This window comes from Danio rerio, chromosome 5, assembly GCF_049306965.1.
Source record: "Danio rerio strain Tuebingen ecotype United States chromosome 5, GRCz12tu, whole genome shotgun sequence".
Lineage (NCBI taxonomy): Eukaryota > Metazoa > Chordata > Actinopteri > Cypriniformes > Danionidae > Danio > Danio rerio.
This window is the reverse complement of record NC_133180.1, coordinates 21,197,672-21,221,418: the sequence shown is the minus strand read 5'-3', so window position 1 is coordinate 21,221,418 and position 23,747 is coordinate 21,197,672. Positions and strand designations below refer to the sequence as shown.

Genomic DNA, 23,747 nt, shown 5'->3' with positions numbered 1-23,747 from the left:
AATTTGCAATGGTCTTTGCTGCTATTCCCCTATGTATCGTTACAGTATGTAAAATTTAGAAAATATCTCTTTGTTACATCCTAAAGGTATGTGGGAAAATATGTTTTTTTTTTCTTACGAAAATAAGGCCATATGTTCCTTATTTCAATCACTCATGGTCAATAAACCCTACATAATATCTTATTGGTCTGGGTTCATTGGAGATTTAATTGGAAGGAGGTCTGGTTGTTGCCTAAAAAATGTTTTTATTGCAAACAAATTTAAAAAGGTTTCATTTAAAATTCTGCATTTCAAACATTTTCTTTCCATGTTTAGACAGGACATGCAGAATTATTACCCTCCCTTTGAATTTTGTTCTTTTAAAAATATTTCTCAAATGATGTTTAACAGATCAAGGAATTTTTTACAGTATGTCTGATAATATTTTTTCTTCTGGAGCAAGTCTTATTTGTTTCTAATTTTTTAAAAACAATTTTAAGGTCAAAATTTTTAGCCCCTTTAAGCTATATTGTTTTTAGATAGTCTACAGAACAAACCATCGTTATATAATAACTTGCCTAATTACCCTAACCTACCTATACCTAATTAGCCTAGTTAAGCCTTTAAATGTCACTTTAATCTGTATAGAAGTGTCTTGAAAAATATCTAGTAAAATATTATTTACTGCCATCATGGCAAAGATAAAATAAATCAGTTATTAGAAATATGTTAATAAAACTATTATGTTTAGAAATGTGTTGAAAAAAATCTTCACTCCGTTAAACAGAAATTGGGGATAAAATAAACAGGGGAGGCTAATAATTCTGACTTAAACTGTAGATCAGAGCTTGATTTTGTTTGTCACATCAGAAATTGTATTTTTTGGAATTGTCAATTCTCAAAGAAAATCTCCAAATTTGTAGATTACAAATTATTGCCACATTTTTGTTTAGAACACCAACATGTTAACAAAAAAATGAAGGAAGCTTATGTTATTAATCTTTAGATAATATTTACATTGCAAATTTAATAACCAAAAACATATTTTATCCTGATATTAATTTATTCATTTGCTTTTCGGCTTAGTCCCTTATTTATCAGGGCTCGCCACATTGGAATGAACCGCCAACTTATCCAGCATATGTATATGAAACAGGAACACCCTAACCCACACAAACATGGGGAGAACATGCAAACCTCACACAGAACTGTGTCACTGTGAGACCCTTATCTTGATATACTAAAATAATTAGAACATTACATAGCATAAAGCAAAGCTCTAATTAAAAAATGCCATTAAAACAGTCTTTTTTTACTTAAAACCTTCCACATGCTGTAGTCCCACAAGGCCCTTACCCTTAGTATGCATACTTTTACAAATATTTTTTGTAAATATTTTGTTTTTTGTACACCTCTGACCTTTTTTTCTTCTTTTCTTTCTTTCTTCTTTGAATTTGTATTGTTCTGTACTTTGGTCTTTAAAAAATTGTGAAACCGTCGTCTTGAAAGAGCAGTTTCCTCATAATATTTCTTTAATTAAACGATTATTGTTTGCATCAAAATATATATTATAAAATAAGCACTGACAAACTGATTATCAGAGAGCATTACATCATGTCATACCAGATCCAGATGCGTTTTTGTCTTGTCCAATCGTGAAGTTCTACGATCTGAAAACTGTGTTGCTGTTGTAGGGTGTGTGGCGACATTCTGACCAATCACTAATCACATTCTAACTAAAACCATCCAACCAGGCGTAACCTTAGAAGTAGGTGATATCCGCTTCACGGAAGTTGACGTTGCTAACGACAGAGGCATCTTTTCTGATCTTTTCCCTCATCAGAACTGGGAATAAAACTTCAACATCCAGTAAGGTATCTCTGAACAACTGGAGATTTATTTCTTATGTTATAAACGATGGAATTTGCCGCTGTTTTTTTAGGTTTGTTAATGTGTTTTTGTAAAGGTGTAAGATTTGTGTCATGACCAGCTGGTAGTCATGGACTAACCGGTATTTATCTTAATCTTTCAGCTGTCGAGGAAATTTTCCTGCAACGTTAAGATTACAGCATGATTTGCTGATAAAGTTTGTCATTTAAGTATATTAAATGACCTTGTGCTTAACACTCAATTACGTGTAATGCATTTCAAGTACTGGTTCAGCTGCTTTAAATTGTGTAACCTGTTATAATTGTGACATCTGCGGACACTAAACTAAAGTGAACAGACAAAAGAAAAAAAAAACCTGAAAGAGTATTGTCAATGTTCATATAATGTTTTTGAGTTGACTATTATTCCCTAAATAGACTCCCAAGCTGTACTTGACTTATTAGAATGTAGGAGGACAATAGTTTAAAAAGATAGTTCACCCCCAAAATGCTTTGTTTCACACCTGTTTGAGGTACTGTCATCAGTTAAACACAAAAGAAGATCGTTTGAAGTATGTTGAAAATCTATAACTGTTGAATTGCAATGTATTTGTTTTTCCTGCTATGGAAGTCAATGGTTACATGTTTTCTGCAATCTTCAGGGTGTCCACAGGGTCTGAATGTCTTCAATCTCAAAATCTAAAGTTTAGACCTTAAAAAGTCTTAAATGGAACTAACAAATTGAACTATTCAAATAATCTGCTGAAATTATATTCATATCACAATATTTATTGCAGAAAAACAAAATATCGCTATGTCGGTTTATTTTCCAATATGGTGCAGTCCTAGCATAAACATTATGAATTAGTAATTTTACATTTTTGGGTGAATATCCCATTCATTTAAAAGTTCATGACTTTACCAGCATCTGTTTTTCCATTTGACCCAGGTTTTCGGAGAGTTTGCAGCTGTAATGTGGGACGTGTGTCATGTTGACTCTGGGTCTCTGGACTGATGGCAGCTCTAGCGGTGTTGCGTTATGCCGGCAGCAGTCCTCTGCTCTGGGGTTGGGGGCCCATTCTGTTTGGCCTGCTGGGGTCTGTGTTTGTCCTGCTGCTGCCTTTAGTGGGCATCGAGGAGCAATGCTGTGCCACGCTCAAGGGTCTTGCCCTTCTGCGCTGTCAGATGTGGGGGGGCATCCAGAGGCCTGTAGTTCACACCACCAGCCTGGCGGTTCCTTTCACAGCACTAGACCTCCTGCCACAAAAAGTCAAGCCCAGTAAAGGTACAGCTTTGGCTTTCTGTTGTTGAGTGGCTGAATGAATGTCAACATGAATGATCTGGGGATGTTGTGCACAATTTACTGATGCATGCTAATGCAAATAAACATTTGGTATTAAAACCCAACCAACTGCAATGAAATGTTAGACTCTTACTCTCAAATTACCTTTTTTTACACAACTCTAAATACATTGTTAGTAGTTTGAATTGAATTTAATATTTTATTAGAATAATATGTGCAAATTAAAATAAAAAGGGTCATTTTATGCATGCATAATTATGTAGATATTATAAGCTTTATCTTGCTTTTACATTTGAGTAATTTTAATATTTGTTGTTTCCATATTTGTTTTGATTTCTTTCATTTAAATGATCTTAACTTTAGTGTGGAAAAATATATTATGTTTTTGGCATTTTAATTATTTAATAATATAAATATATCAGTAGTTTACTTACATTGTTTATTTTGTTTTATTATTTTTTTGTAACTAATAATAATTTGTAATAAATAAAAAAATTTAAAGTAATCAAATATGTTTAATAATTCAAGTAAAATGTTTAAAATTTGGATTTTGGACTTTAAATCAAATGCATGTTTAAGTAAACATAACTTACAGTATGTTTCTATGTGACCATGGAATAAATAATTGGAGCTTTTGAGTGCTTGATAGATATGAAGGGCTAGATTTACTATCAGTTTGCACCAGTTTTAGCAATAAAAACCTGTCAGGATTTGCTATAGATACACAATTAAAGAATTAGCGATGACAGAGATTTTGCTACAAATGCATTAGTAAGAGTTACTGTCCCAGTCGCAGCTGCAAAATTGATATGAAGGGAAATAATTAATTTGTGCAAGATGATTTACTAAGATTTGCCAATACATGTTGCTGCATTTTCTACTTGTTTTCATGACTATTTATCATTGGATACACTTTACATACATTAGATACTCATTAGGTGTTAAATACTCATTTCACATTAGATTATTTTTTTCAGTTTAACCTAAATGTACTTGCACTGTTCAGCATATATGTGTACACCCCATTTTAAAAATTCTTATTTTCATCAATTTTTCAGTGAATATAGGTCATATATTTTGTTGCATTTGAGCAAAACCGATTTGTTAAACTAATATATTACTTAAAATATTATTATTTTAATAGATAAGCTCCAGATTTGGCTTCAGTACTGAGTGATCTAATGTATATGCATATGCACAAATATAATATTGTATAGATTCCTCTAGAAAAATGATTTGTGAGGGTTGTGCTCGTAAATGCTGAGCACTCTGTTCATGTTTAATCTAAACAAATGTCACTCTGGACAACAAATCCAGTCATTAGTGTGTTTATTTAAATTGAAATCCATCACCTGAAGGTTGAATAAATAAGTATTTTATAGGACATATTTGTTGGAGAAGGGAGATACTATTCAAAAAATCTGAAATATGAAGATTAAGAAATGTCAGAATATTTAGAAATTTATGTCTAATGTTGTCTAAATTCAGTTTTTAGCCATGGATATTACTGATCAATAAATTAAGTTTTTGCTGTTGGAAATTGACAAAATGTCTTTATAGATCTTTAATATTCCAACCATTTTGGCAAAAATATACACAAGGTTGCCACAGGTCATGGAATTTTTGGAATCTATGGAATACCATAGACCTTTTAAAATACCATATAAGCCGTTAAAAATCTTTTTTTTTTTTTAAATCTTATTTTGTTTTATTTGTCAGCTAAAATAGCCGAGTGGTTCGAGCATCGACAGAACATTAAGGTGTTCATGGCGACCTGAGTTGGATTCCCAGCTTAAGGTCCTTTGCCGATTCTTCCCCTCTCTCCGCTCCCTACATTTTGTGTCTGTAATCTCCACTGTCCTGTCCATTAAAGGTGAAAACTTTCAAAAAATAATTAGTAAAAAAATAATAATTAGGGATGTCCAAGTAATGGATTATCAGGGATTTTGTTTGTCGCTTTAAATTAGATTTCATTTCATTTTCATTGATCAAAATGTTGTTTTGTTACCATTTTTATAAGATCCTGTTTCATGATCATTATCTGGTTCGTTTCCTATTCATTAGATGGCATGGAAATTCAGCTTGTTAGTCACAGAAAGTCAGGGAATTTAATGTTTGGCTTAAAGTATATACCCTTGCATTATAAGACTGATTTTGTTGTCTAGGCAGGGTCCCATATGACAGCTTACTCTCTTGATTCCACATCTTTCAGCTCTAATATCATAATCCATTAATCTGACTATCCATTTGTTTCCAGAGACTCAGTTGGAGGCAAAAGCAGCTCTCCAGCAGGCTCTGGAGATGAAGAAAAGTGGGAAAAGAGAGAAAGCCCACAAGCTGCTTGTCCATGCGCTCAACATGAATCCAGAGTTTGTGGAAGCCCTCACCGAATTAGGAACCATCCTGGAGGAGGAAAAAGACGTCGTCCAAGCGGACCACCTCTACACTAAAGCCCTCGCCATCTCGCCGTGCCACGAAAAGGCTCTGGTGAGCCGGGATCGCACGCTTCCATTAGTCGAAGAAATTGATCAGCGACACTTCGGGATCATCGATGGGAAAGTGCGACGTCTCATGTCCATACCCAAAGGGAACTCTGCCCTGCGTCGGGTCATGGAGGAAACCTACTATCATCATATTTACCACACCGTAGCCATCGAAGGCAACACGCTCACTCTGTCTGAGATCCGCCATATTATTGAGACCAGATACGCCGTGCCAGGAAAGAGTCTTCAGGAACAGAATGAGGCAATTGGAGTTGACGTTGCCATGAAGTACATCAACACCACCCTACTATCCCGGGATGGAGCAATCACAGTAAACGACATCCTAGAAATACACCGACGGGTCCTAGGCTACGCTGATCCCGTGGAAGCCGGCCGTTTTCGTGTTAACCAAGTGTTCGTGGGACATCACATCCCACCGCACCCACAGGACTTAGACAAACACATGCAGGAGCTGGTGCAGTGGCTGAACTCCGAGGAAACGCTTCATCTGCACCCGGTGGAGTTTGCCGCTCTGGCGCATTATAAACTTGTTTACGTTCATCCGTTCGTGGATGGGAACGGACGGACGTCACGATTGCTGATGAATTTAATACTAATGCAAGCTAGTTATCCTCCAATCACCATTCGGAAAGAGCAGAGGGCGGAGTATTACGCGGCGCTTGATACAGCCAATGAGGGCGACGTTAGACCCTTTATTCGATTCATCGCGAAATGCACGGAAATGACACTCGATACGCTGTTGATCGCCACTACTGAACATGCGGTCGGGCTGCCTGGTGCCAGTAATCACGCATGCCCTGACTGTAAACAGACCATTCCAGTGCACAGCTGAGAGAGATGCATGTTGGGAAATGTAATGCAGATTTGCATGTGTGTGGAAGCTGAAGTGCCATTTGGAACACATCAAGCTGTTATAAATCAGTGTCCAACTCCAACCTTGTACTTGTGAATTGTGGATTACTGGTGGATCCATTTTCAAGGTATTTTATTTGCCCAAGAATGTAAATTTGCTTATCCTCAAGTGGTTATAACAATTTATGAGCTGTTTTTTTCTGTTGAACACAAGATATTTGGAAGTAAAATGTTTCGAATTTCATAGTAGCAAAAAATACTATGGCTAAGACAAGTCAATGTTTAGCAGATATCAACATTCATCATGATATATTTTGAGTTTAACAGTAAAAACTAAGTAAAATGGAGTAAATGATTTGACAATTTACATTCTTGGGTGAACTGTCCCTTTAAGTGTTTTATGCATTTATATTAGTTAATCTGAAAGTCACAATGTTGCCATCATTTACTCCCCCTCGTGACTTTCAGCACCCAGATATTTGTTGAACTTTTAATGAAGATGTTGACAAATGAAGAATATTTCATTGAAAAGTTCATCTAAAAAGTTCTTAAAGAGATCTAAATCTCTATAAATTAAGTTTGATCCACATATTCCAACAAGACACAGTCAGATTTTAGCTTTTATTGACTCATAAACATTAATCAAAGCGATGTTTACTGAGTTCAGATATGATGGAAGAATCTGTGATGCTCGATTGGTGTGTGAGAACCAATGGGGTTTATTATTGTTTGTCACATGGCATTTTTGAGCTTCCACAAGAACCAATGAGCTTCTGTGCAGTTTCACCCATCAGTGTCAAGATTAAATCGCATTCCAATTCAATTCAATTCAATTCAGCTTTATTTGTATAGCGCTTTTACAATGTAGATTGTGTCAAAGCAGCTTCACATAAATGGTCATAGTAACTGGAACAGTGTAGTTCAGGTTTTAGTGTTTAAGTTCAGTTCAGTTTAGCTCTGTTCAGTGTGATTTAATCATTACTGAGAGTTCAAACACTGAAGAGCAAATTCATCGATGCGTAGCTCTACCAATCCTGAACCATGCGAGGCAGTGGCGACAGCGGAGAGGGAAAAAAAAACTTCACCTGATGGGAGTGAAGAAAAAAAACCTTGAGAGAACCAGACTCAGTTGGGCACGACCATTTTAATTTCTCCGCTGGCCAAGAGTCTTGTGCAGAACTTCATTCGCCGTGGTTTAGGCTGGAAGATGGCCTCAATGAAGACTCGTCTGTCCCTGGAGCGTCGCTGGAATCAGACTCATGTTCTCCACTCCCCACGACCATCAGCGCAGCAGCAGCTCAGGATATGGCCTGGTCCCGGATATGGAATCCTTGGGATCATCACGTCGCTGGTCTTGGATCCAATCAGTGACTCCGCCTAATCTGAGGACCTCGGGATGAGTATCCCCAGGTGAAAATAGAGAATAAAGAGAATAATTAGCGTAGCTGCTGTTCATGGTGTATATAAGCAAGATGTAGAAGCCAGTGTGGAACCTGCTAGGTGATGCACTGAGTGTATGCTTTACTAAACAGATAGGTCTTTAATCTAGTTTTGAACTGGGAGAGTGTGTCTGAGCCTCGGACATTACCAGGAAGGCTATTCCAGAGTGTAGGAGCCATGAAAGAGAAGGCTCGACCTCCTTTACTTGATTTTGCTATTCTAGGTACTACCAGAAGCCCTGAATTTTGAGATCTTAAGGAGCGAGTTGGTTCGTAGCGAGACAGAAGGTTGGTTAGATAAACAGGAGCTAGATTATTTAGAGCTTTATAGGTGAGAAGTAATATTTTAAATTCAATACGAAATTTAACAGGCAGGCAGTGTAAGGAGGATAAAATTGGGGTTATATGATCATATTTTCTAGACCTGGTCAGAACTCTGGCTGCTGCATTTTGTACTAATTGAAGTTTGTTAATAGAGGATGCTGGGCAGCCAGCAAATAGAGCATTACAGTAATCCAGTCTCGAAGTCATAAAAGCATGGACTAGCTTTTCTGCATCTGAGATGGATAGCATATTTCGTAATTTAGCGATATTTCTCAGATGAAAGAAGGCAGTTTTTGTGACATGGGATATATGGTTTTTAAAAGTTAGATTGCTGTCTAATATGACACCCAGATCTTTTATAGTAGAGCTAAAGCTAACTTTGTATCCCTCTAATTGTAAATTGAGTTGCGAGATCTGCTGTGTGCAAGATTTAGGCCCAATAAGTAATAATTCTGTTTTGTCTGAGTTTAAGAGAAGAAAATTGTTGGTCATCTAGTCTTTGATGTCTTTGATACACTCAGTTAGTTTAGAAAGTTCAGACGTCTCGTCAGGTTTAGTGGAAATATATAATTGAGTATCATCTGCATAGCAGTGAAAGCTGATCCCATGTCTTCTAATAATGTCTCCCATAGGTAGCATGTAAATTGTAAACAGTAAAGGGCCTAAAACTGATCCTTGAGGCACCCCATACTTAACTGGGCAGATTTGTGAAGGCTGTCCATTAAGATTTACAAACTGGTAGCGGTCAGTTAAGTATGACTTAAACCATTGTAGAGCCTGTCCCTGGACACCTGTAGACTTTAAACGATTTATGAGGATATTGTGGTCAATGGTATCAAATGCCGCACTAAGATCGAGTAAAACTAATAGCGAGACGCACCCTCGGTCAGCAGCTAAGAGTAAATCATTGGTTATTTTCACTAAGGCGGTTTCTGTACTGTGGTGAGCCCTGAAACCTGACTGAAACACTTCAAAAATATTGTTCGTCTGCAGATAAGAGCATAATTGAGTGGAAACAACTTTTTCTAGTATTTTAGACATAAATGGAAGATTTGAAATAGGCCTATAGTTAGCTAAGTTGTTGGTGTCTAGTTGCGGTTTCTTAATAATAGGCTTAATAACAGCTAGCTTGTAAGAGTTTGGAACATGGCCTATAGATAAAGAAGAGTTGATAATGTTAAGAAGAGGTTCTCCTATAGCAGATAGCAGCTCTTTCAGTAATTTTGTTGGAATTGAGTCCAGCATACACGTAGCTGGTTTAGAGCTATTTATAATTTTTACTAACTCTTCATGTTCTATGATTTTGAAGCAGTGTAGGTTATTATTATGATTTAATGAAATATTTACAGGATTTGGAGTATAAGCCGGTGCAGAAAGTTTGGCATCTCCTATTTTCTGTCTAAAGCCTTCTATTTTATTACTGAAAAAATTCATGAAGTCATCACTACTAATTTGCGGTGGAGTAGTTTGTTCCAAGGATGACCGATTATTTGCTAATTTAGAGATGGTGTTAAATAAAAATCTAGGATTGTTATGATTATTTTCTATCAGTTTGCGCAGGTGCTCGGTCCTGGCAGATTTTAGAGCCCTCCTATAGCTGGACATACTGTCTTTGTACGCAATTCTAAAGACCTCTAAATGAGTTTTTTTCCATTTACGTTCCAGGGCGCGGGTTGCTGTTTTGAGCGCACGAGTATGACTATTATACCATGGTATAGTTTTAATCTCTCTAGCCTTTTTTAATTTGATGGATGCCACAGTATTTAGTGTGCTAGTAAAGATGGCATCCATACTGCTGGTTACTACATCAAGATCATTTGAGTTTGCGGGTGCATTACGAAATAGAGAGAGATCAGGTAAGTTATTTATAAATTCATCTTTAGTTGACGGAACAATAGTTCTACTAGGGAGGAGTATTTATTATTCCAAAATAAAAGTTTTTATTTACATAATATAAGCATGTACTGTGCATATTTTGAAACCTGTATATATATATATATATATATATATATATATATATATATATATATATATATATATATATATATATATATATATATATATATATATATATATATATATATTAATTTACATTTTTTTTGTATATATGTGAATGCATATATTGTATATAAAGTATATGGGTATCACTTTATTGTGATGGTCTGTCTGTTGAAATTTAAGTTACATTGCATCTACATGCCAACTAATTCTCATTAGATTATCAGTAGACTATAAGGTTGAGGTTAAGGTAAGTTGACATGCACTTGCAAAGTTTCTTAGTCAATTAAATGTGTTGAAGGAGCAGAATCAACAGATATTAAGCAGACAGTCTACTAATACTCAAATGAGAAGTGATTGGCATATGCAACTTTAAGTCAGCAAAATGTGCAATAGGGACCATCAAAATTAAGTCTTACCAATGTATCTAATACAAATATTGCAGAAATATTTGTATTTTATGCATGTTTGTAAAAGAAATAAACAAGGTACAATATTATGTAAACACAAACCTTTATTTTGAATGTGATTTTTCGCGATTAATCATTTGACAGAACTTGTTTGCAAATATAAGTTTAAACTGGAGGGCTTTTACCTGAATATTTTGAGTAGATGAACGAGTCTGATGAGTTTAGATTGCCATAAGGATGAGCAAATGAAGAGTTTTTGTTTTTATTTTATTTTGGTGAACAAACCCTTACATGTGCTTGCTACATTTTGTGACCCATTTTAGCCACAACTAGTCAATTTTGTGTAAAATTGAAAAGCTTTTCTTTTCCACTGAGTGAACAGTATTAGGTCAGATCAACTAAATCCTGCTTTTTCTTTTTCCTTCCTGAGTGTCTAAAACTGTGAGTTGATCCCTTCTGAATTTAGGGAAATGGGCTGGATGTGAAAGATGTGATGAGATTTAGTTACTTTACCATCTTGGAAGTACAGTTGTGAACTGCAGCTTGTTGGATGCATATTTATTTCCCTTGTTTAAGATTGTATATGGAAGGTTACAGGAACAAAATGTCATGTACAAAAGTTAACGTGTGTTGATTAATAGTTTAAATAATTCCTTTTTTTGAGGAGACAAATAAGAATTGCTATATGGTGGAAGTAATATAAGTCTCCAGCTGGTCAAAATGTTATTTAAGAAGATGTGACATTTTTTTCAAATGTTTTGACTGACATCTTTTAATTGTGTGTTGCCACTGTTTAAGCACTTTAGTTTGAGCTATTTAAATTAGATTAATTTTACTACTAAAAAAAAAAAGTATTTTATTATTGTGTCAAATAAATTATTGTGCAACTTGTCATGTCATGAATTTATAGATATTTTCATATTCAGTATAATAATTCACAAATATCACACAAGTCATGTGTTTGACAACCACATACATTTAATTGCTTAAACAATTTAGGCCTTAAAACAAATGGGGGAAAAGAACATGACCGTACAAATTGAGCAACACAGGAAATACAAGAACATTATTAGAAATGATTATAAATGTGCCTTAAAGATGACACCGAATACGGCGCTAAAGAAAAATCACCAATCTATAATCAAAATAATCCATACAGTAAACTAAATCAAGAAAAAGTGCACAATTTACCACACTTATACCAGGTTTTCTCTCTCCTTTTTTTTAATGTTGAACAAGACATTTGCAACAGCACGTTTTATTTTTATTCCTTTTTTTTGTTCCTCAATCACTACTTTAGGCCACTGTGGTGATCAAACGCAAATATATAGAGCTACTTTGTTCTAAATTTTAGTTTAAAATATACAAATGTTTTACAAAACTATGGCCAACCATTGAGGGGTGTGAAAAAACACGATCAAAAATAAACAAAACGAATCAGCTTAACGTCAAATAGTGGATGAAATGCACACGTCCATCATCGAAACCAGTAAATAATACTAATATCCAGAACATTTGGATGATAAATGTCGTGTGTGCGTGTGTATATACACAATACAGAAGAGGATGGGATTCAGTCAGGTGAACTCGCAGTGGAAAGTTTGAGCGATTTACAGCTGCATAGATTCTTCAACATCGGGGAAGGTCTAAAGCAGAAACTCTGATCCTCAGCCCACACACACACACACACACACACACACACACACACACACACACACACACACACACACACACACACACACACACACACACACACACACACACACACACACTAACTTAGCTAAAACTTTACTCCTTGTGCTGAATCAGGCTGTGGAACACAAGCTTTAACCTTCAAGGAATAGTTCTCCTAAAATTGGAAATTCTCCAAAATCATTTTAAACGTGAAAAGAAAACGAAGATAGTTTAAAAACCTTTTCACTACTTTTACCATTTTCCAGCATCCATCTGCTTCTGTGTTTACCAAAAAGAGAAACTTGTGAAGATTTGGAGCTACTTGTTGGCAAATAAACAGAGGGAATTTTTATTTTTAGGTGAACAATCCCTTTCGGACCCTTGAGCACACCAGGTAAGGCAGGTTTTACAAGCTGTGTCTGCAATTAAAAGACCGAAAGGGCAGCGCTTTGAGAAAATACAAAATCTAAAAGCTAAAATATGAGTGCACAGCTTTCAGTTCAAGCGCTGCGGAAACACAAAAGGTGAACTTCGGTCACAAACGTATGTGATGCTGGATCATCGATAAGCCTTCATTTAGAGCCGTTATGAAGACAGTTGTGAATCCACACATGCATGACTGTTTCAGATGGATGTGGTACTGCAAATAAATTATTTATACAACATGCAGTTCCGATAAACGTCAAATAAAAGGTATATCTTTATTTTTTTGTAGAGGTGAAAGACAGCTTCCCCGGAATGGGTCTATTGAGAAATGAAGCGGTTTATGATACACGTATCTTCTTATTAAATGTTCTTGCATATACCTTGCATTAACATCCTGTTAAAAAAATACTCGCTGACAAAATCTGAAATCTGCCCCTCAAATCCCTTTCTTTATTACGTATTAAATAAAGAAAACAACACAGCTCGCATCTCCAAGAATGAGGTGTTAAAATAGTCATATTATATATATATTGAGGGCTGGGCTCATATTTACAGAAAGTAGGCTAAATTAAAACGCTGTTTCTCCGCCGGGCTTCATAAGGACACAGCATGGCTTTCTGTCAGAAGGCAGGGGGGTTTATCTGCATACAGTTTCACTTCTTGAGGAGCATCCTGGCAAAGTCCTCATTGGAAAGAGACTTGGTTTGCGTGTCCAGGCTGGTTTCTCCGTCTGTCACTGTGGCATGAGGTGCAGAGATGGTGCCGTTCTCTGCTTTGGCATCTGGAGTGCTCTGCCGGTACAGAGAGCGTGGCAGCAGAGAGATTTGAGTGCGTCCTTTACCCCTCCTGAAAATACAGCAGCACCATGATGGATTAACTAATTAAAAATGCTGCTAACAGCCATTTCAAATGACATTCAGTGTTCTCACACCTTTTCCAACTTCAAATTCCAGAACTTTTTAAGCACTTTCAAGGTACATTTTTATGCTTTTCCAGCACTTAACCACCACAGTAAATTAAGTTTATATAATGAATTATTTAAATTCATTGTGCATTTTAAAAAAACAATATAACATTTGAACTTAAGTCGTTGAATACTTTGGAACATGGATTTATTTTGATTGTTCACCCAAAAATGGTAAAATAAATAAATAAATCATTTTAAGAAGTTCAGTTATTGGATATCTATTTAACTTTTGGTCTCTTACAGTCAGATTTTGTCTGGGTGTTCTACCAAACTTTCAATGACCAGTCGTCCATGATGTTTCATTCATAAATGCTTGCTGTTGGGCTGCATAATTTACCAAAGAAAAGATAAGTCATAATTGTGAAACAATATTAAACAAGAATGTTTGGGAAGAACACCAGTAACATTACTAACTTGAAGCACCCCTAATAAAAGTAATAATAATTTAAGATGCTTTAATTTAGGAGGAAAACTAAAGAGAGGCCCAATTTACAAAGGCTACAATGGCTGACAAATTAAGCTTTCCTAAATAAAGTTACAAGTAACCCACAGAGCTTGCTATTTTCGGTGTTTCAGGATACTCCCTCAGTCTTCCAAAACATCTACAACAAGCCCTTACTCTAGGCATGACTGTGGCCAAGCGGCTAATACCAAAAAACAGGAAATCTCCTTTACCTCCTTCTTTTCGAACCTGGCTAATGGATATGGCCTCCGTTATCCATTTGGAAAGGCTCAGATTTATCAGGTCTAATTCCAACAAAAAATTATTTTGAATGATTCGGATTTCTGTTTTCAAATCCATCTCATCATGGACCAACTTTTATCCTTTTCTTTATCCTTTACTTTTCAAGCCACCAAACTAGGTCAGAGGTCAGGGAGACCTTGAGTGGAACTGATGGCTGAGGACTGGAAGCAACACTTTAAGTGTGTGTGTTCTATTTGATTGTTGATCCGTTTCACAGGTCTGGAGTCAGCTCTAATCAGTCTAAGGGATGTCTGACGTTTATGCTCAAGATATTGTTCAGATTTATTTATTTAAATCTCTGACTCCGGCTTTTCTTCATCTACCAGACTGGTCATTCTTTGGGTCAAACTGTAAACTATCCCTACACTTTGCTACCTGGGAACTCTTTCTTGGATACTTAGACCTGAAACGTGCTCTATCCAAATCCAGCACCCTTCATGAAAACTGACTGGCACACTACCTTATAGGACTTTTAGATGTCTACATATTGTGTAACATTACATTTTGTATCCCCAACGGCTGAACCCACATGTACGGCAATTCATATATTTAATTGCAAAGTGTGTATATTCTGAGACAATATTGTTTGCTTTTTTGTTGTTTTCTGTTGTACTTAAAAACCTTAAAATAAAAGTATAAAAAAAAAAACAAGGAACCGACAGAACCTGCTGAGATGTATTGAGCAGCATTCACTGCAAAACACGGCAGATTACAAACAGCTGCTCTTCAAAATAATGAGTTGCATCTTTCACAATCACAGTGAGCCTCATCGTCACAATTTAGGTTTTGCTTAATCATTCAGCCCTATATGTTGTATTTACACTTCGTAGTAAAAAAGTGAAGCTTTTTATTTCTCAAATAGAATATTTACAGAAGATTTGATAGCAACAGATTTTCACAGTAAAATCCCAGACATCCCCAAAGCCGTACTTCAGTGTGCGCATGTGTGTGATCAGCTAAACTGGTGAATGCAGCAGCACTTACGCTCCCTGAAGTTGCCTTGGCATCGCTGCCCCCAGGAATCGACTCGGCGCTGCTTCGTCTTTCATCCTCCTGCCTGGGGGGTTGCTAATAGCAACAGAGAGGGTGAAGTTCTCTAACATGGTGCCATCCATCTTCAACACCGCCTGAGAGGCCTGTGCTTCATCTTCAAACTCCACATACGCCAAACCCTACAAACAAAACCCACAAGCTTTGTTCATGTTTCACAACAAGCAGCTTCAACAATCAACAATCAGTGAGTCAGTCTGTTTCTCTTTATACAGAGGTTTACATAATCTTGGATCCAGATATTTAAACAGCAACATTTTAAATTAATCTGAACTAAATCACTTTCAATTTCACTTGAACTGCAACAGCATTCGATCATTACTCTCCTCCCTGCCTGAAATGCTGGAATGTTCCATAATCTGAAATACTTTTATGTCTTTTTTTTCCATCATTGATAATCTCCTTACATTATAAAGGTGCTATAGAAATAAAAATCTCACATCTTTCAATAAGCATTTTAACCACAGAGAAAGACATCAATGAAACAGTTTGTAAACAATGTTATAAATACCCCATCAAATTAATATCATCTCCTGGTGTAAGACAAGCATTTCAAATTTCCTGTACTGTAAGTGATCCTTGGTGACTATACTATGGCTAATCTATGCCAGCTAACTATTTGTTGGGATGTAATTGGGCCTAGGCAAATATTACAGATCCATGTTGTCCACTGAACATTTCCTCCCCAGAGATTATAAACCAGATGAGGGACAAATTAAACTACTTTTGGAACTGCTGTTCCTTTCCTATTTTTACAGCCTAATAAGGTAGGCACTGAACTGAACGCAATTTCTTTGTTAGATTTGAGTTGTAGCTCTTGTGTCTTTGGTAATGTAGCTTTTGTGTTTCACACATTATTAGTTTTGCAATCTCTGGAGATTTAATTTGAAACATCCAAAAGTTTCAAGTCAGTGAACTCAAATAGAGCATCTCTTCTCTTCCATCAATATCAGATATTTTTCTTTCAAAGTTTAAATTTTGTGTGGCTCCATCCCTTGTGTTCCCACACTCTTTAATCATCACCTGGGCGTCTGCTATGTCAACAGTGCTCAGCAAAAATGAGAACACCCCTCACAGACTTGTGCACTTTAGGCACTTGGGTTTAGGTACGACAGAGTAGGGTACGTTTAGCTAGCATGAACGCGGTCTTCTGAACTCAGGTGCGCACATGTCAACCGTACCCGAGTCCACCTGAAAGAGATGGTCTGGGGTATGGTTCAGTTCACTTCTAATATAAATGCAATTGTAACAAAAAACAGAAATGAACCACCAACTGTACAACAAACTATCATTTTCATAATGTTCATTCGTGTGCGTATGTCTGTGTATCACCTGCCTTGGTGACAAGCAGAACTGACCCAGTACAAACATAGTCATAACGTCTGCTCATCTACAATAAAAACGATTTCTGCAGATATCGCATGATTTTCTGAACGTTTTGGATACGGTTCAGGCAATTAAACCAAGTGTGTGTGAAAGCACCCTAACTCACTGAAGCACTATTTCTTTACAATGGATGGATGAATAGACATTTTATCATAATCAAATACATAAATCATAAATTTGCAAACATTACACCTCTGGATTAACAAGTATACTGGTGTCATTATATTAGTGACAGAAACCTACACACCTTGGATTTGCCAGAGCGGTTGGTGACTATCCGGATGGCTCTGATTGTGCCGTGTTCTTTACAGAGATCCTCCAGTGTCTCTTTAGTGGCGGAGTATGGCAGGCCCGAGATGAAGATCTTGTGCTTTTCCATTGAAGTTTTGTACTTAAAAACCTGCCAGACAGACACACGGTTATATAAAATGATCAGCAAGGACTGAATGTTACCCATTACATGTTATAGAAATTATTTGAATTGCACTCCTCATTATGCAAGTCAACACCATAGACCAACTAAAGGTAACCCTAAGGACTATAACCCTTTTCAAGTTAAACCGCAGTTTGGAAATAGTACGATTTTAAAACCGCCAACATTTAATGTTATACCGTTGTAGCAGAAAAGATCTCCAAAGATGCCGTTTTAAATTGAAGGAATCTGTGTTTTTAAAACTAATGAAGACAGCAGAAGACAGTGAAAACCAGGTGGCTCAATTTTACGCACTGGCGGAGCTCGGCGACCGAAAAGTCCTGCTTTCCTTTTTGTGTTCAAAAGGGAAAAAGCTTTAGTTTTTTTTACCCAGACATTTAAAAAGTATATATATTTAGAGCAGCAGTGATAATACTGTAAAACCGTGATATTTTTATACAAGGTTATCATACCGTCAGAATCTTATACCAGCCCATGCTTAATATACACTATGATTAAAGCAAATAAAAAAGTGCTCATGACTTTAGTTCACAGTTAAAAGAAAGACACATGAATATTTTAACAGTGCAATTATCACTTACATATTATAAATATATTAAGTTAATAATACTTACAATATATTAGCCTAGGGGATCTCTCAAGTAATTTATTAGTACGACCCTTATATATTGCAGGGTGTCTGCAGGACTCACCAATTCAAATTTAAGACTAAGACCATTATGAATAGATTTTTAGACTTTAACAGAACTAAACACTAACAGAGAGGGGGAAAACTAATTTGATTCTTTCTTGGCCGCATATGAATGAATGTAACTACTTAAGTTTTATTGAGATGAATTGTTGGTGATTTAGATGATGCACTGTTCAATAAGCGTTCTCGCTCAGCAGTGGAGATTTCCTACTGTTATATCTCTTAAGTTGTTTAACATGCGGTGACACGCAGTCAAATATTTAGTCGAATAGATCAGCAACTTTTGACGCTTCTAAACAATCATAAAGCCCTCGTGCTGAAGGAATTATGAGGTTTGCTGAAGGTGCAGCTGTCGTGCAGTGAGGGGTTTGCTTCTTTAATAACCTGCGACAGTTTGTGTTCATTGAACAGTAAGAATGAATAATCAATCCATATGTAACAGTCCCTTAAAAGTCATGTCTCGCTTTCAGTTTCGGCCTCAGGCCCGTTTTACACTCACACACAAGCGTACCGCAGCAAAGCCCAAGTGAACAATGCCTGAGCCCGATTCAGAACACTCACACTTCTCAAGCGATCCAGGAAACGGGCCTGGGCATGGATCGGATAGCATAGTGCGAGTACGCCCTTAGTTTGATGTTTTTAAGTGCCTATTATTATTACTGAGCATAGTACTTGGCGAATTGAATATTTCTGATTCTCCAACCAATAAGCTTGCCATTTAACTATAATAGCTTGTTTTCGTGCATCTTAATTGCAGCTGTGACTTACTTTCCCATAAAATACTCTAGTATACTTTCTCACCTTGAAGTCAGGATTCTTATTCTTGTCCACACAAGGAGACACATACATGGGCCGCCCGTCCACTTCCTGCCTGTCCATTTTCAGTGCTTCAGGTACAGCCAGTCGGTCTTCAAACTGCACGTAGCAATAGCCTCTAAATGTACCTTTTGCTGTAAACACAGGTCGCACCTGCTGTATGGTCCCACAACCCTGAAACAATGTTCGCAGCTTGCCTTCAGGGTCCTCCATATTAAAGGTCAAGTTACTAACAAACACACAGTTTTCATCTTTGCGCTGCTCCTTTGGCATGTCGTGGGGTTGTCGCTGTGGTTCAGGCGCTCCCTGCTGGTTCTTTCGAAAACCAGGTGGCTCAGTTTTACGCGCTGGTGGAGCTCGGCGGCCGAAAAGTCCACTTTCTGTCTCCATGAGCTCCTCCGTGACCGTGCTGTCAAAGTCGTCCTCTCCTCTGAGCCTCTTGGACGGCAGCTCTGCACACATTTTGATATGTTAGTACAGGTGAAATGTACTTTTGATTAAAAAAGGACTTCCGTTTCTTGGATGTGTTTTTTTTTTTTACAAAATAATTATGTGATATACAATGGAAAAGTCTGCTGCGTTGTTCATACTTGGATCTTAAGGTATAAAACTTCTGTCCTTTCTTTCAAAGTATATTCAGCCAAAACTCACAATCATTAAGGGACCAAAAAGAAATTCACATGGGAAATACAACCATAAATAAGAATTTCCTCATTTACTAAAACAAAAGTGGTTTCATAGATTTTTATGATATTTCTTTCTAGAGGTAACTGTGCTGTGCAGTTTAGGCACACAACATTTGACATCAGGCTGCTCAGTAAGAGCCATTCAATTCTAGAATCCTCTTTCATTTGAATTAAGAGGTATTGCAAACTACAACATTTAAAAATGGGCTAAAGAAATAGGAAAAGTGAATCAAGTGTGTAATCGTGCAATTTTTTGGGTTCTTTTTTTACAATAATGTAATTCATTTCTAATAGTTTTTTGTATGTAACTTTAATAACATTTGATGTGTATTAAGCTATTTTTGATTTTAGGTTTATTATATAAATAAGTCCTTTGGTTAATTCTGGCTTATTTACAGTTCTTACTGTTGATCAATGAGTACTGTCATTATAAAATACATGACTTATTATTATTATTATTTTAAATAGTTTGAAAGTCAGTGGCTGTTTTTTTCAGCTATCTTCAGCATATCTTCTTTTGTGTTCAACAGATGAAAGAAACTCAAACAGGTTAGGAATAAGTACATGATGAGTTAATGATGGCATAATTTTGATTGATTCTGTCTCTCCCTTTAAGTAATATAAAATATTTCAATACATTAGTAGTCATTTGAAACATGTTTTTTCTTTTGATACATGCAATATTGCATATTTACTCCATTAGATTAAAAAAAAAACTAAACTGTGCTCTTAAAATAACTAAAAATTTAGAGACCTAACAACTCAAAATATTTTGTCCCCACAATAGCAATGATGTGCATATTACCTCAATATAATACAGTTGAAATCAGAATTATTAACCCCCCTTTAACTTTTTTTTTTCTTTTTTAACCATTTCACAAATTATGTTTGTTTTTAATGCAGTTTTTAAAAGCATTTTAAGTTCAATATTATTAGCCCCTTTAAGCTATATTGTTTTCCGACAGTCTACAGAACAAACCATTATTATACAATAACTTGCCTAATTACCCTAACCTGCCTGGTTAACCTAATTAACCTAGTTAAGCCTTTAAATGTAACTTTAAGCTGTATAGAAGTGTCTTGAAAAATATCTAGTCAAATATTATTTACTGTCATCATGGCAAAGATAAACAAAATCAGTCTTTAGAAATGAGTTATTAAAACTTTTGTTTAGAAATGTGTTGAAAAAAATCCTCTCTCTCTGTTAAACAGAAATTGGGAGGAAAAATAAACAGGGAGGCTAATAATTCTGACTTCAACTGTATATAAATTTAAATACACTGCCTACTTTTAAGTGAACAAATTGAGTGTCCATACTTCAAAAGACACTCAGCACAAGTGTAACACTGACATATCCGTCAAATGTGTTTACATTGAGAAACAATAGAAAATCAGCACATTGGAAAGGAAAACGAGTTCTGTATGAACTGCCCCTTATTCTTATGCTTCTGAAATGACATGAAGATGTTAAACTCTCACTAAAAGCTCTTGATTTATACCTGCTTCTTCTCCCCATTCCTCCTCATCGTCATCTTCAGCTTTCCGTTTATCCCCTGTTCTGTTTGCTTTCTGGCCTTTCTTCTGGGCTTTTTTATCTGCCTTCACTTTTCTCCTTTGCTCTGCCTTCTCCTCCTCTTGTCTGGCGTGAAGAGCCTCTTTTTCTGCCACCTGCAAAAAAACAGCATCCAGTCACCCGTAAAACCATAGCTAAATAGCATTAAAGTAAGCTTTCTGCAAGACGTATTTTAAACGTAAAAAGAATATCTGATGCTTGATGCCACAATAGGAAACTGAAGTACTTCTGTTATTTTCAATAAAAAAAATATACAAGTCAATTTGGGACTTACTCGTGCTCTCTGCTCACAGACTCTATTAAGTTTGGTCTCTGTTTTTTGGACTGCAGCATCCCAGTCTTCCAGAGAGCCTGTGTCAAACAACACCAACATCAACACCCAAAGCTGGACACAAACAACAATCTATATATTAAGCTTTCAATAAGCTGACCTTCCACTCTTTCAAAGTTGAGCAGGACATCACACACGTGCTCAGGGTAGTCTGATGTACACTGTACTGCTCTGTGAAGAGCCTTCCTGCAGTGAGCAGCATCTCCATAAGACCTGACCCACAAACAAAACACAGAGTCAGAATGGCAGCCTTTCACCAGTCGGTTCAAGATCACATGACATTAAAATAACCTCAGCTCTCACTTACTGTGGAAAAAACAAATGCTCGGATTTAGCAAGTTATTACCTTTTAATTAAATATAAAAAATTGAATATTTTTTCTTTTTCTGCTGATATAACCAAGGTGCGCAGTCAGGGAAAAATTTATATTAACCAATATTATTGCACAGAACCCCCTTCTGATCCAATCAAATCATAAAGCAAGAACATTATCCCCACAATACTTATTAAACATTCTGTTGCACCAGGAAATATATGAAACCTTTGAAGCCAATAGTCAATAGAAAACACTGTTTCATGCTATCTTTATTGTCAAAAGAAAACATGAGAAATCTTTAGGTATTTTTGCTGTACTGAAGTGGCTCTCACACTTTTTACTTACAAAAACAATGTTCTGTACCAAAAAACAGACAAATTAAGAGAACTGATGAGGTTTAATTATTGATTTCTATTTGAAACTTTACATGAAAATTACGTTGTTTTTAATATCTCGACAATACAAAATATCAAACTTTTAGGTCATCATAACTCCCTTGTAAATTTGCTGTTAAAAAATACTGTTGTAACAAATTTAGTTATACAGTGGAATCCACAATTCTGAGACCATTCATGAAAACGATCCAATGTACAGTTGAAGCCAGAATTATTAGCCCCCCTGAATTATTAGCACTCGTTTATTTTTTCTCAAATTTTTGTTTAATGGAGGGAAGATTTTTTCAACACATTTTTAAGCATAATAGTTTTAAAAACATATTTCTAATAACTGATTTATTTTATATTTGCCAAGATGACAGTAAATATTTTACTTGATATTTTTCAAGACACTTCTATACAGCTTAAAGTCACATTTAAAGGCTTAACTAGGTTGATAAGGTGAACTAGGCAGGTTAAGGTAATTAAGCAAGTTTTTCTATAACGATGGTTTGTTCTGTAGACTATCGAAAAAAAATTAGCTTAAAGGGGCTAATAATTTTGTCCCAAAAATGATTTTTTAAAAATTAAAAACTCCTTTTATTCTAACCGAAATAAAACAAATAAGACTTTCTCCAGAAGAAAAAACATTATCAGACATACTGTGAAAATTTCCTTGCTCTGTTAAACATAATTTGGGAAATATTTAAAAATAATTCAAAGGGGGGCTAATAATAACTACTAATACTAATAACTTCAACTGTAATTCAATACCAACTGGCTTTTTTTTTTTTTTTTTTGCTCTTTCTCTTAAATTATCATTTGAAAATATTCTATTATTTGTATTTCATCTCTTCTTTTTAATCTCAGCAGCACGCAGGACAGAACTAATCCAAATCCAACACTGTGCGCTTCTCTATACTGTTGACCCCCATAAATCCATAAAATTGTGTATTGATAACAGAATATTTAAGATAATAAAATTTCTGCAAACTAAATATTCAGATTTTAGAAAAATACTATGAACTCATGATTTTGTCTAGATTAACTTTTGCTGAATAATCCAGCAACCTTTTTTATAAAATGCAATTGTCATAGACTGTCAGATCAGATGTTATTAAATAAGCTCTTTATAATGAAAAAGCGGTTTAATTTTTTTAATGCAGTGCTTACCTCACATAGACTTTACTTGGGCGGGCTGCCCAGGTATATTAACGGCCACCCAAGTATATTTTGTGGTGACAAATAAACAATAGCTGCGTCCCAAATGGTACACTATACACTATGCACTCATGCACTATGTACTTATGCACTTACACACTCAACAGGATAGTATATGTATGTAGTGGCGTCCCAAATGGAGCACTAATGTTTTTTTACTAAGCGGAAATTCAAACCGTTTCCCTGATGACGTTTCACGGTTGCCAAATCAGTGAAATAAACGACCGAATTATCAAATATTACCTGCCGTGAGTGTTGCCGCATTCACCATCGGGAGGCACTATAATCACTCTCGTAGAAGAATTTAGTTCTCACCGTCCAAAATAAATAAAGTTATTCAACATGTGCGTGCGATAGCTCCGCCTCTTCCGCTACGTAAGC

General features: G+C 35.9%; 2 protein-coding genes across 8 annotated transcripts in view; one reads left to right on the top strand and one right to left on the bottom strand.

Moving 5' to 3' along the window:
- The first annotated feature begins 1,743 nt into the window (after positions 1-1,743).
- Positions 1,744-7,329, top strand: ficd (FIC domain protein adenylyltransferase). 3 transcript variants are annotated; one of them, XM_005165112.5, is made up of 3 exons: positions 1,744-1,853; positions 2,797-3,132; positions 5,408-7,329. In XM_005165112.5, the coding sequence occupies exons 2-3, from the start codon at positions 2,862-2,864 to the stop codon at positions 6,484-6,486; spliced, it is 1,350 nt and encodes a 449-aa protein (XP_005165169.1). In that variant the 5' UTR covers positions 1,744-1,853; positions 2,797-2,861; the 3' UTR covers positions 6,487-7,329.
- A 4,308-nt stretch (positions 7,330-11,637) lies between these two features.
- The window catches only part of sart3 (spliceosome associated factor 3, U4/U6 recycling protein), a 32,622-nt gene continuing 20,512 nt past the window's right edge, over positions 11,638-23,747 (bottom strand). For 4 of the 5 annotated variants that reach the window (XM_005165154.6, XM_068221217.2, XM_017356104.4 and 1 more), the window contains exons 14-20: positions 21,556-21,668; positions 21,399-21,475; positions 21,051-21,219; positions 18,851-19,317; positions 17,173-17,325; positions 15,474-15,661; positions 13,052-13,623 (exon numbers count right to left, since the gene is read on the bottom strand). In XM_005165154.6, the coding sequence (XP_005165211.1) occupies positions 13,431-13,623; positions 15,474-15,661; positions 17,173-17,325; positions 18,851-19,317; positions 21,051-21,219; positions 21,399-21,475; positions 21,556-21,668 (1,360 nt within the window). In that variant the 3' untranslated portion in view covers positions 13,052-13,430. 5 annotated transcript variants of the gene reach the window in all.